This window comes from Lepidochelys olivacea, assembly GCF_965140295.1.
Source record: "Lepidochelys olivacea isolate rLepOli2 genome assembly, chromosome: 4".
Classification (NCBI taxonomy): Eukaryota; Metazoa; Chordata; order Testudines; family Cheloniidae; genus Lepidochelys; species Lepidochelys olivacea.
In genome coordinates, this window is record NC_140414.1 from 23,169,474 (window position 1) to 23,182,383 (window position 12,910).

A 12,910-nucleotide genomic window follows, 5' to 3' on the forward strand; every position below is an offset into this window, starting at 1 on the left:
AAAATGAACCAATTTTTCAGGTCAGCCACCGAACCAAAAAATGAATGATTTGTTCACCTCTGTTCAGCACAAGTTCCACTCTCACCCTACATGGTCCTTACAGATCATGCCTGAGACATAGTGGTAGGGCAGTGTTGGGATGATGACACTGCTGATGTTCATACTGGACCTGCTCGGTGCATACAGGATTTGGTCCCAAGCCATTGAAGTCAATGAAAGTTTTGCCATGGACTTCAGTGGGATCAGGATCAGACATAGAAAAAGAACAGTTTCCAGGGATTTCAGGTCAGCATGTTGCCCAAGCATTACAGTACCAGGTATTATCCTGAAAGTGTTCCATTGTATCTGTTTGACTTGATGTAGAGAAAATGTATTCTTTAAAGTGGGCTCTAAGGAGTTTCATCCTGGACAAAATACCAACATCAGCAGCCCCCCAGTCGATGCATGGGCATGACCGTTTCATCTTAATTATTTACTTTCTGTTTTGTAACTCCAATATAACGTGAATCAGTCAGTCTATTTTGGAGGGCTGCATCAGCCACTATATAGGGGCTTAAATTACACAACCTTCATCTTCACAATGCACCCCAAGGCAATAATATGGTGAAATGAACCATCTTTCTGTGCTGTTGCTTCATTATTGTCAGAGTATATGGGAGAGGGAGAATCCTAGCTCATGCACAAGTGATGTGACCATAAATGTTCAATTATGTTTTGGATCAATCTGTTTAAAAGATAAAGAATCTTAAAATGTTAATTTCAATACACACATTGATCCTGTCCTTAGGATTTTGCCACTGATTTCAATGGAAGACAAATTGGGCACTATCCAACCATGTGGTACAAACTAACAAGATCTGCTGGGCCGACATTTTCAAAAGTGACTTGTGATTTTGGGTCCCTCAGTTTTTGGATGACAGTTGAGACATCTTAAAGGTGCCAGATTTTCAAAGATGGGCACTCAGTACTTTCTGAAAATTAGGTCCTTGTAAACATGTCTCAAATTAGACACCCAAAAATTTGAGTACTCCCAAAATCTTTTGAAAACACTTTTGAAAATTTCGGCAATTGATGTTTTTATCAGTGATGAAAAGTATTCAAAAACAGGGCAACAACAGAACAAGAGAGAAACAGCAATGTTCTCAACAACAAAAAGTGTTCCTTCTCCATATCAAAATGGAGAGATACAATATTGATGGTATCCTTTGCTGAGCACTGATGTTCATTATTTTTGCATGTACCAGATGGTCCTACCCCAGATGAAAGATAATAAAGCAGCAGTGAACCTTGTAGCATATCTGAGCTAAAACTAGTAAATCCCAATCTCATTAATTATTTCTTAGAATCATGGGAGAGAGTGTTTGTGTGCGGGAGGGGAGATATAGATGATAAAGGATTTGCAGAAACAGCTAGATGTGATCTTAAAGAGGGGAAATATTTTGGTAATTAACTGTAAACTTCAAAACTAAGTAGAGCTGGTCAGCAATTTTCTTAATCTTTTTTCAATAGACTCATCCAAACCAAAACGGTTTGAAGGAAAGGCTTGGTTTTGACGATTTTTCAACAAAAAACAAAACTGAAAAAAGTTTTCAAATTGTTGAAATATTTTGTTTGCAACATTTTAAATTAGAAATTCCAGTTTTGTTTTGACTTTTCACTTTGAAATGTACGATAATTACATTTGTTGTAAAAATTTAAGAATAGTTGAAATCACAATGAAATTATGGAAACAAAATGGTTTCAATTGACCCAAATCATTTTTTTTTTTCAGGTCACAACAAAATTCAAGATTTTGATTTTTCATCCCAATTCAGGGCAGAATTTTTTTCCAATATCTCAAAAGTGCTTACAGCATGAAAAAATCATTTCCTGCCCACATCTAGAACCAAACAGCTGCATAGCTGTCACGTGGAATGCTCAGATAGGGCTATAAAAAAGGCTGGAAAACATAACGTATTTTGTTGATCAAAATGCTGATCACTCACCTCTGAAAAATCAGGCCCCTTTGAGATGTCTCAAATAGAACACCCAAAAAGTCGCCCACAATCACTAGTCATTTTAGAAAATATAAGCCCTATATGTCCATATTCCAGCTAATTCTGTCAATCTGTCACATTACTATAGATAGTGCTGAATTTGTCCCTCACTGAAGTCAACGGCAAAATTCCCAGGACTCGACTCCATGAATATACCAAAATGAATATCCCAAGATCCTTCATGTTTTGTTCAGGCAGATTAAAAAAAATTGAACATTACATTAATTTCCCCTCAAGAATGAACAAAGGGCCCTCCTACCTAAAATTCTGGCAATAATGGATCAATAGGACATGAAAGGAAGTGTATTTTATGGAGAATATTACTGCATGGCCGGGGGTGTGTTGTAGGGAATAAGGCTGAAGGCTAGGTAATCTGAGCACCTGAACAGTGGCTGAAGTGGACATCTGACATAGACTGACAAAGGCAATATGTTTCAGGGGGAATATTCTGCTGCTAATGTTGTGTAGTTTTTTCTCCCTGCATCCATCTCCGAACTGATCAGCAACAGAGCTGGTCAGCATTTTTAACTGAAAAAAACAGCCTTTTCAAAGAATGAAAATTTCCATGAAAAATTTTAAAAATGAAAAGGAGTACTAGTGGCACCTTAGAGACTAACCAATTTATTTGAGCATAAGCTTTCGTGAGCTACAGATCACTTCATCGGATGCTCAAATAAATTGGTTAGTCTCTAAGGTGCCACTAGTATTCCTTTTCTTTTTGCGAACACAGACTAACACGGCTGCTACTCTGAAACCTGTCATTTTAAAAATGGTAACTTTTTTTGAAATGCTTATCAAAATGTTTTACTTACTAAAACCAGTGGGGGGGATGGAGGGGGTGTGAGTTGTAAATGAAAAATTACAATAATTTATTTTGAAAATAAACAAACAAACTGGGTCCATTTTGAACCCTTTAAAATAAAAGCAATTTTTACCTAGATTGAGCAATCCCTTTTAGGCATGTGGGACTCCTAATAATGCTAATGGGAGTTATGCAGGAAAACAAAAAGAGCACACTACTGTGCCTACAAAAGGTCAACAACCTCAGCACCAAAGCAATATTTAAATACTGTGCCTCCTTGAACTTGCACTATTTTATATAATTTCCAGTATGTCCTCTCCTAGAGCAAGGTCTTCAGTGTGGTTAAGGTAAATAATGGTACAAGCTGGAAGTAGCCCTCATAAGCATCCAATGTAGCAGACATTCAGCCTGCTCTAACGAGCTCTGCTTTATCCCGATAGGGTAACGCCCATAGACATCATAATACATGTTGTTGTTGGTTTCCAGCCTTGGGGTTCCATAGCTATAGTTTTCATTGTAATACCGGGTGAGGTTCAAAGAGAAAATGCTGACGGCATGTAGCAGGTTTTAGCCTCAACATCTTGTTCGTTCGTTCGATCTTTCATCACAACTGCATAAGTAACATTCACTCATTCTCATACACATAAGACCAGATCATGAAATCGGCTGCACACAGGCAGACTCCTGCACCCACACAGAAGCCCATGGACTTTAATGGGGCTTTGTGTGGGTGCAAAGTCTACAGATCTGATTGTAGGAGTGGGGCAGTATTTCAGTAGCTCAACAGGGAGATGTGTACTCATGTCAAACACATTGGACTCTGACAAGAAGTTTCCCACATACATATTGTTATATTTGGTTTTGAGGGCAGAAACTGCACTTGCAGGTATAGAATTGTATTTAGCTTTCTCTGTGTGTGTCAGGCCCATACACATGTTATGACCAAGGATCACAGATAGTGTAAAATAATGCAGTTCTATCAAGTCAGTGGAGGCAGACTGATTTATACTATCTGAGGTTCTGGTCCAATATATATCCATAAATATCAGTGTGTATAGACATTCCCCTTTCAAAATCTACTCTCAACCTTCACTCCATCTTAATACACGCATCACTAATTCAGGATACAGTACATTAGTAATAATAATACTTAGCTGTTATATTGTGCTTTTCATCAGTAGATCTCTTAATAAAGGAGGTGAGTAACATTACTGAGGCACAGGGAGGTGAAGTGACTTGCCCAAGGCCACATAGGAGGCTCATGGTAGAGCTGGATGTTGCAATTTACCCACAAGCCTTAACTCTGCCTTGGAGTGATACTATGAAATAACCATATGATGATGATGAAGGCATTATAGTGTTCATGGTTAAACCTATTTTTAAAATCATTAGATTCCCCCTACCACCACCTTTACAATGTCACTCCAAGGCAGAGTTAAGGCTGTTTGGATGCCCTAACTATACCTTTCCATCCTTAACATGTTTGAATTTCATTTAAGTGTCACCTGAACTCTGAATTTCCTGGGTTTGGAGGAAGATATGCTGTACTTTTTATATTTAACAAAATGGTTGAATCCCTGCTTTAAGTGCAAAACTCAGCTTAGCCTTGACTATGGAACTCTGAGTGGTGCTTCCATAATATACACAGCCACATTGGCAAAGACGGACTCAGTAACAACAATGGAGCATTAATTCAGCATTATCATTTTGATTCATTTGTCTAGGTAGCTTCAGGAGAAAATACTTACGGTATCTCATGCATAACAAAAAGTTTTATTGACAAAAACAATGAAACATTTTTTCAAGCATTATAACTATCAGGTGTTTCTCCCAACTATGTTACTTAGAAGCGTCACCCTTATCAGAAGCAACCTGTGAACTTCCATACTTTTACTAATGGAATTTTAAAAAAAACCAACAACTCAGAAATAACATTTTGTCAAATGCAATGACCAATTACACAATGTTTCCATGCAGGATTTTATAGTAGCAATAAAAAAAAAATATCATTCCATGCTCCGAAAACACAGTCATACAGACTCAAGGCTAAGGTGTGATGATAAAAGAAGAGAATAAAATGGAAAGTATGAAGGTCAAACGTATCCAGCTTTGTTCTGTCTTTTTACAAATACTTACAAAATAATACTAGCTTCATACTAACAGCACCTCTTTAAAAGGTTTCAAATAATCAGCTTTGACAGCAACATCTACTGGATTTTATTCATGTTCCAATGACTCATTAAAGTGAATTAAGAGAGACAAAAAAAAAAAAATTCCCCACGCGGTTCCTACCTAGAAATGCTGCCATGTTCATGACTTGGCTAAATACACAGCTTGCAGGGGGTGCATCACCTGCAATACTTCAAAAATATAAAGTGTATCATTGTAACTCTACTAAGACAGCTAAAGAGAGAAAGAAAGAAATAACATCCATTGATCAGAATGATATGTGGGGAATGGGACGGGGGAGGAGGAGATCCAGTTACCTTATGTAAGGGGGACTTTTGGAACCAGGTTTCCTAAGTGACACAAAAAAAACACAAGAGCCAGAATTAAAGATTTTGCTGTTTTGTGTCTCTAAAAATATTTATTACAAGTGACTGATTTAAAAACAAAACAATGACAAACTCTTACCGATCTGGCACATTTAATGGAATAATTTTGTTATCTTCCACAGCTATAAAATATCTGTCAAAAGAGGAAACAGGCAGTTTAGAAAACACAGTGCAAATATAAGACCAAGACAACCATGTTTTTTAATTTATAAATTTATTTGGGACCCAATTCAGGAAAGAACTTTTAAATATCTAATATCCATTCGTATTCAAGAAAGCATTCAAACATGGGCTTAATTTTAAATATGTGCTAAAATCGCATTGAAATCAATCAGACTTACTTAGCTTTAAGCACGTGGCAAAGTGCTTCTACAGATCCGGGCCTTGATTAGTAATGTTAATCAAAGCCCCTTGTTTTCCTGAAAGCAATTCTTTTCTATCACAGACCACAACACTGTATGCTACCAGTTGACACTACTGATCTCAATGCTCAAGCTATTGTATAAAGGAAAATATGGCTGTTCAGTCTTTGTCTTCTGCTTCTGCAGCAGAGAGCCATTAATGGGAGGAAGCATGGAAGCAGTCTAGACTCAGAGGACACCTTTGGGGATAGGTTTTGTACCTTTTGGTCACATAGATCACATGATGTAATTGAAATACAAACAGGCAATGCCACTGTGGGTACTGTGACCATATAACTAAGGTTCCCGTCCATCTAATTATAGGACAATTGCCATTTAGCCTTATTTTATTTCTACAGTGTTGATGGCTTGTAATTTAAAGATCACCTTAAGGCAAGAGAACTCATAATGACCACCTGCCCCACTGAATGATATCCCCGCAATGTATACTGTATCCTGTATAAGCCACTTTCCATCTTTAAAATTAGCTCTTCTCTCTTTTTCCATTCAGGGTGAAATCCTGGCCCCTCTGAAGTTAATGGGAGTTGTCAATGACTTCAATGGAGAGAGAATTCTACTTCAGATGTTTACCAGTATATATCGGCACATGCTGCAGTAATACAAGAGCGAGATGTGGGAGAGCTGCTAAGAGACGAGTCCTTATTTTCTGACTCATCTGACATGGGGCAGCGTCTCATGATAGAGGTCAGGATCCAGCGGTTACTGTTACAACTGCAACCACAACCTACATACTCATCAGTCAGGATATCATTAACGCATAGTTCCAGAACCGTGGCCAACAGTGAATTCCTGCAGGTCTGTGGAGAGATGGTCGCTTCTCCTCATTTCCAGCTGCTAAATCACCTTTTTTTTTTTTTTTAAGAAGTTAAGGTACATAATGACTCTCTTAATAGTATTTCATTATTATGCGTGAGCTCACCCACGCACCTGTACAGGTGACTTTGGAGCCATAAAATGTCCCTTTACTCCTCTGGGTACATCCCCTGCATTGCAGGCCACACTGTGTGAGAGGAGAGAAGCCTTTCTGGGCTGCTGCTCCTAGTCCCACACAATGAGTGAGGAGTGGATGGGCCAGGGTAGGGGGTGGGTGGCAACCTGGGCTCCGCCCCCTGCAACTTACCAACACAGAGGAAGAAGGAAGATGTGCCAGGAAAATGGCTGGTGTACCTTACTCCTCTGTAGAGCAAGGGGGAAGCAGCGACGAAAAAGTGTCTCTGCTAGTCATGAGTTGGTCACTGCTCTGCTCCTGGGCAACGCAGCTACATGCTGCCCCTTGCTGAAGGCAGATCACCAGCTGCCAATCCAGCCCAATGCAACTCTCTCTATTCAGATGTGGTCCATTCTACTGCAACATTTGGGAATGCCTGATTTACCTCAGTCCTCACACACACACCCCAAAACCCAAGCGGAAGGTCACTTACACTATCCATAGCCCAGCTGAAGTGAACAGGGTAAACACAAGAGGTAAAAACATCCACACGCTGCATTTCTTCCCATCCATGCCTGCTAGAAACAAAGACAATAAAGTGTAATGCAAAACAAAGAAAAAAGAGGTAAGAGCTACTAGAGACAGCACATCCTTCCCCCTCTCGAACTTGCAAAACAAGTCTGACTAGGGTATGTGAAACTTACCACGTGCTACTGCAGAATGATCACTATTGCTCCTGGCTCATGCAGAGTGGTCCTGGTACTCCAGGAGAAACCCCCCTGCAATTCAGGGAGAGCACTTGTACATTAAGACACTATTCAATGTGTGGAAGGGTCACAGAATCTAGCCCTGATGACCATCAGCCCAGGAATTAAAAGCAGTCTATAATCCTTGTTAAAATATTAGTTACATTTCCCCAGGCCCCCATAGGGTAAGTATAATTTTCATTTTGCCAAAAGGGGAAACCGAGGCACAGAACAATCACTTCGGGGGAGATTTTCAAATAGGAATTTAGTAGCAGGCTTTTTTTAAAGCCTCTCCCTGAGTGATTAGCCCAAGAACACACAGCTGGGAATAGAGCCCAACAGCCCTAGCTCCCAGTTCTCAGCTCTAACCAGCAGCCGACACTCTCCCTTAAAAATGGCAACTTAGCTTCGCATCAAAACGTGCTTGTTACTAAAACCCACATGTGCTTTCTTAGTGGTGCCCACAGCTCAAATAAAGATTTGCAAGCCAGAAAACTTCCCCCAAATAATTCCTGGTGCATAGGTGCTCTTTCTCCCCACGCCCCTCGTTCTCATCCTCAGCTCACACACTGTGCACAGCAACCAACTAATCTGAGCACTTGGCTGAATTCAAAGGTTCTGCGTTCAAGTGCTGACATCCTGAGTGTCACTGAGACTACGAATTGTTAAGAAACTGAATTCTTGACATTTAGGTTTAAAGTAGCTCTTTGTGGGTATGCAGATTCTTGATAAATTAAAAGAGGCAGAAGAGCTCCGTTCCACAGGGAAACATTCTCCAGAGGAAAACATGCAAGATGAAGACTTGACATACCTGGACAGAAACGGGGGCTTGCTATTGCACACGCGCGTGCATGTGTGTGTGTGTGTGTGTGTGTGTGGTATATGCACATTTCCTTCAAGCTTGAATAAAGACTAAGAGATGCACATTGGAAAAAACAAAGCTAAAACATCAACTTTCCTTTCAATAGGATACCAGCACCTCTTTCACTCCCTGCTGTCTTCCCACCACTCACTCACGGCCAGTTGTTAAGCTGATATTTCTTTGAGAGGATCACCCAGTATCTCAGTGATGATCTGCGGTAGGTTTTAGGATCACTGATTTATTGGCTGAGTTTGCCATCAGCTTGATTTTTTTTTTATTTTACAAGGCCTTACTTTATTGAAAGAGGATAAGAAGACACTACCACAGTGCAGGTCCATGGTGAAAGCGCAACAGAGGGCATTTCTGACAGCAGCAGAGCACAGTTCCTTGCAAAGCACTGGTGGAATAGGGCAAGGCTCTGAGTGCAGACAGAACAGAGACTGCCTCTGTGTACAAAATGCTGGTGGGTGTGCTGTACACCTTAACCAAAGGGAGAATCCAAAACCCCCTGGAGCAGGAGCAGCTGAACATCTTGGCTTGGAGACAAAGCAAGAGTTCAAGAAAACACAACCAGGATGCCAGGACAGGAACATACACCCACAGGCAAGGATTAGAACAGACTGTGTCAGAGCTTTCTTATTTTGCAGAGAGTCTAATGGAACAGTATGAAGGTAGAGATTAAATATTGTAGAGAATCTGTCCAGAGCATCAGACAGTAACGGGGGATGAGGGATTAGTATAAAATGGAACTGAAGTACAACACCGAGAGCTACTCAAATGCACTGTATTGTGTATACAAAACAGAAGCCTCAGCCAAAGATGGTCCAAGGACATTTGGCCCTTCAGAGCCCAGGACCAGCTTAGGAGGACAGTCCACGCATGGCACAGAGAAGCACCACTAGACACCTCCCCGTACGTGCTTCAGGTAGTGGGTTTTGGGCAGCAGGTTTTGATGTCTCTAGACATCAGACCTAACAGCGCTGTTCCCATACTGTACCCCGTTCACACACACGGGAGGGGGAGGGGGGGTAGTTTTGAAGGAAAAGACAGATACAGTACAGATGGCAGTCACCTTCTTCATGGGCATTGCCGCTTTACAGGAGTGGGCAGCCTGTACACTTCTTGTTTTTCCTGACTTGTAAGCCAGCCCAAAGACTTCCCGCATGCCATCCTTCGTCTTGGCAGAGCACTTGAGGTATCCAAAGGCGTTGATTCTGTTAGCCATGTCCCTCCCTTCCTCTGGCTTCACTGGCTCCTGCTTCATCTTTGCTAGCTCTCTCCAGGTGTGCTCATCATTCCATAGGTCCTTCTTGTGTCCAACCAGGAAGACAGGAACATTAGGGCAGAAGTGTTTCACTTCCGGAGTCCACTTCTCTGGAATGTTCTCTAAACTGTCTGGGCTGTCGATGGAAAAGCACATGAGGATAACGTCCGTGTCTGGGTAGCTGAGGGGCCGCAGCCGGTCATAGTCTTCCTGCCCCACGGTGTCCCAAAGGGCCACTTCCACCTGCTTTCCATCTACGTCGATATCAGCGATGTAGTTCTCAAAGACTGTTGGCACGTAGGCCACCAGGGAACGGGTCCCAGCTGAACACAGTCAGTAGGCAGGTCTTCCCACAGGCGTCATCTCCCACAATCACCAGCTTCTTTCTGATGGCTGCCATTGCTCGGCCACAGGTCTCACTGGCTCTGGCTTGATGTCTGTCTGTCTGTCATGTGATAACTTTTGAATGCCACATCCAATCAATTCCAAAATCTCAGAGAATGCCACAGGCATCAATGGCCAGAACAGTCTTGATTTTGGGGGAAAGCAGAAAACTGAAAGGAGAAAAATGCGGGAAACATGAAGCCCCTGCCATCTGATTAGCAGAGGCACAGCTTCAAGAGATGTTTGATCGACAGATAACTGACAACTAGCTGATGGCACCTATTAATGCCTCGCAGCATAACAATACCCCATCTCATCTCTACTCATCCTCCCCATAGAGTTTACTATGTTGACATCCTGAATGACTTATCTCCCAGACTAACAGTGGGGAGGGGAAGGAGGCTTGGGAGGAATGGGGGTGTACACACAGCCCTGGGCATGGTAGAGAGACTGGGGGAACCCTGGTATGGGGGTCAAAGGTGCTGATGCAGGGAAGGTAAGAATGGGGGAACACAGAGCCCCCCTGCCATGTGGGAGAGACTAGAGGACCTGGGAAGTGGGGCATACAGAACCCTTTGCAGGGAGGCTCTGAACAGAAGAGGATGGGAAGGTGGCACACAGGCTGCTTGTGAGGGGGATGGGAGGAAGGCAAAGAGTCCCTGGTGCATGCCATAATCTCAGCCTATCTAAACTATGAAGTATGCAACCCCCTCAGTTAGGGCTAGATTGCAATATTACGGTCTGCCTTGACTAAGGGGCAACGTGTAGCCACGCTGCCCCAGAACTAGCCTCAGGAGACATTACTATGATTCCTTCCTGGGTTCCCTTTGCTCCAGAGAGGATATAACCCCAGAACCCTAGCAAGTTACTTCCTCCTCAGCTGTCTCATGTGGGAGGCTGCTCTCCCAGTTGCACTGTGACCTGCAATGCAGGTAGCCTACAAAGGCGGTAAGGGGACTGCTTGCATCCCAGGACCCCCGTCACAGTCCTGCCCATAGCTGATGACAGGCAGTAACAAAGTAAAGACAGCCCTGATGCTGCTGCTGTGATCTAGCCTGGCTCCATTCTCTCTCTGCCCACCGCAGCTGGCTCCTGTTCTGTTGTGTGTGAGGCAGAGACTGGGAGAATCCATGGGAAAGGAGGCACTGCACTGGAAGATGCGTGGCAGCTTCACGCTCTCTGCTGAAGCTCAGCCCCCAATACTCTGCTCTGCCCTATGGGTATCCAGGCCTTGTGTCCCATCTTTCACTCCCCAACCCAGCAGAAGCTGGGATCGATCAACCTCTGAGGAACAGGGTGAATGTTTCACATAACTCTACCCTATTTCTCCCCAGCCCCAGCTGGTTAAGGAGCAGTGTGGACCGATTACTGGACAAAATCTGACACTCCTCCATGGGCAAAAGGATAGGGATTGCATCATGACTCCTCCAGGCTGGAGGTGGATAGCAGGCAGTATCAGGCCTGACTAGGACAAAGAGGACCCACAAAGGTAGAAAACAAGATGAGAACACTTGTAGATTCATTGGGCCCATCTCTACCATGAAACTAACCATGTTTATGCATAGTTGGGGGATCAACATGTCATAACAGGGTTTGGTGCTGTCTGCATGGATGTAACAACAAAGTTAAAAAACAAACAAACCAGGCGTTAGCCCAGGGCTAGATGGTCTTTCACACATTGTGACCACACAGTGTTATAGCCATCCACACAGGCAGCACTGAACCCTGTTACAACATGGTTAGTCCCCAAGGACATTAAACATCAGTATTTAAAGGCAATCAGTTTCACAGCATACCCAAGCCCATTGCACACCAAGTAGAGAGAGGTGTTATTTAGGACTACACTGGAACTGGAAGTCACTTAATGCAGTTAAGAAAAGAAAACTTCTGCGTGACTTATCACAAAAATCTCACTGCTAGAGAGATCTACTAGGGAGTTGAGGAGAATTGCTAAGGAAGCAGTGGAAACCCCAGTCTCAGGAAACACAAAACTATCTGGACAAAGCATTAGTAAGTGTATAGTAGGGAAACGTACATGAGGATGGACTAGACATAGGTCTTTTCCATCTGCAATTTCTATTGCTCCATTTCCACAAGCACCACATGAAGAATTACATAGTGCAGTTCCAGCTCACAGCCTCTGCTGTAGATCTGTCTGGGACGCAGTTCTCTCATTTTTTCCCCATGCAGCCCACAAGAAAAAGGCGACATCCAGGAGCATCATTAGTGGAAACTGTCACTTCAGTATCTAGACACACTCACTCGTCGTGACAAGAGTCAGTCCCACTCTGCTGCTGGCTCACTTACAACAAAGCTCCGTCCATGCCAGCGTTTGATGTATCAATGTATACCAAAGGCTGGCTCAATGCTGCGAGACCACGGTAACGGATTTCCTCGTTCCCTTCCTCGCGTTAAGAGAGCAGGTGGGCACGTGCCATGTCCTATCCACACACCCATCATTGCCAAGTCCCTGTAATTATTGCTGAGATTTCTTTACTCTGTTGGTTCCAAATGTTCCTTGTTACCAAGCCAGGAGAAGACAACCCTTGTATAACAGAGGACGTCAGCGTTTTCTCATGTGTTTTCCTCCCTGAAACAATACTGCAAAGGATCAAGGCCTCACCGATACCATAAATTAATAATAAAAATACTGTTGATTACTAATGCCTTTTTTTAGCCCCTGGCATTTCAACAGTTCTTTTCACACAAAGGAACTTTACAAGCTATTTTGGCTTCACACATTCTACAGACGAGGGAACTAAGGAAAGAGAAGTTTGTGTGATTTCCCCAAAGTCAGGCAGCATCCTAGAAGCTGAAGTTCTTCAGCCTCTGTTCCATGCACTAGAGACCACAGAGAAGTGAAGAAAGATGTTCCCCCAGGAAGTTCTGCATCACTGCAGTTGGAAAGAAC

At 42.8% G+C, this 12,910-nt stretch overlaps 1 protein-coding gene and 1 pseudogene across 7 annotated transcripts in view; both read right to left on the bottom strand.

Annotated features, from left to right (window-relative positions):
- Positions 1–12,910, bottom strand: part of TMEM150C (transmembrane protein 150C) — a 41,577-nt gene that overhangs the window by 13,433 nt on the left and 15,234 nt on the right. For 3 of the 6 annotated variants that reach the window (XM_084626219.1, XM_084626218.1, XM_084626223.1), the window contains 4 exons: positions 7,237–7,321; positions 5,473–5,526; positions 5,325–5,357; positions 5,131–5,198 (listed from right to left, as the gene is read on the bottom strand). In XM_084626219.1, coding sequence (XP_084482345.1) covers positions 5,131–5,198; positions 5,325–5,357; positions 5,473–5,526; positions 7,237–7,316 — 235 coding nt within the window. In that variant the 5' untranslated portion in view covers positions 7,317–7,321. Of the gene's footprint in view, positions 1–5,130; positions 5,199–5,324; positions 5,358–5,472; positions 5,527–7,236; positions 7,322–7,447; positions 7,469–12,910 lie in introns of those variants that run through there. The other 3 variants (XM_084626222.1, XM_084626220.1, XM_084626221.1) reach the window with 2 other exon arrangements.
- LOC311520074 (rho-related GTP-binding protein RhoC pseudogene) lies at positions 9,135–12,685 on the bottom strand (annotated as a pseudogene). Its single transcript has one exon. The product of its transcript is annotated as a rho-related GTP-binding protein RhoC pseudogene (transcript).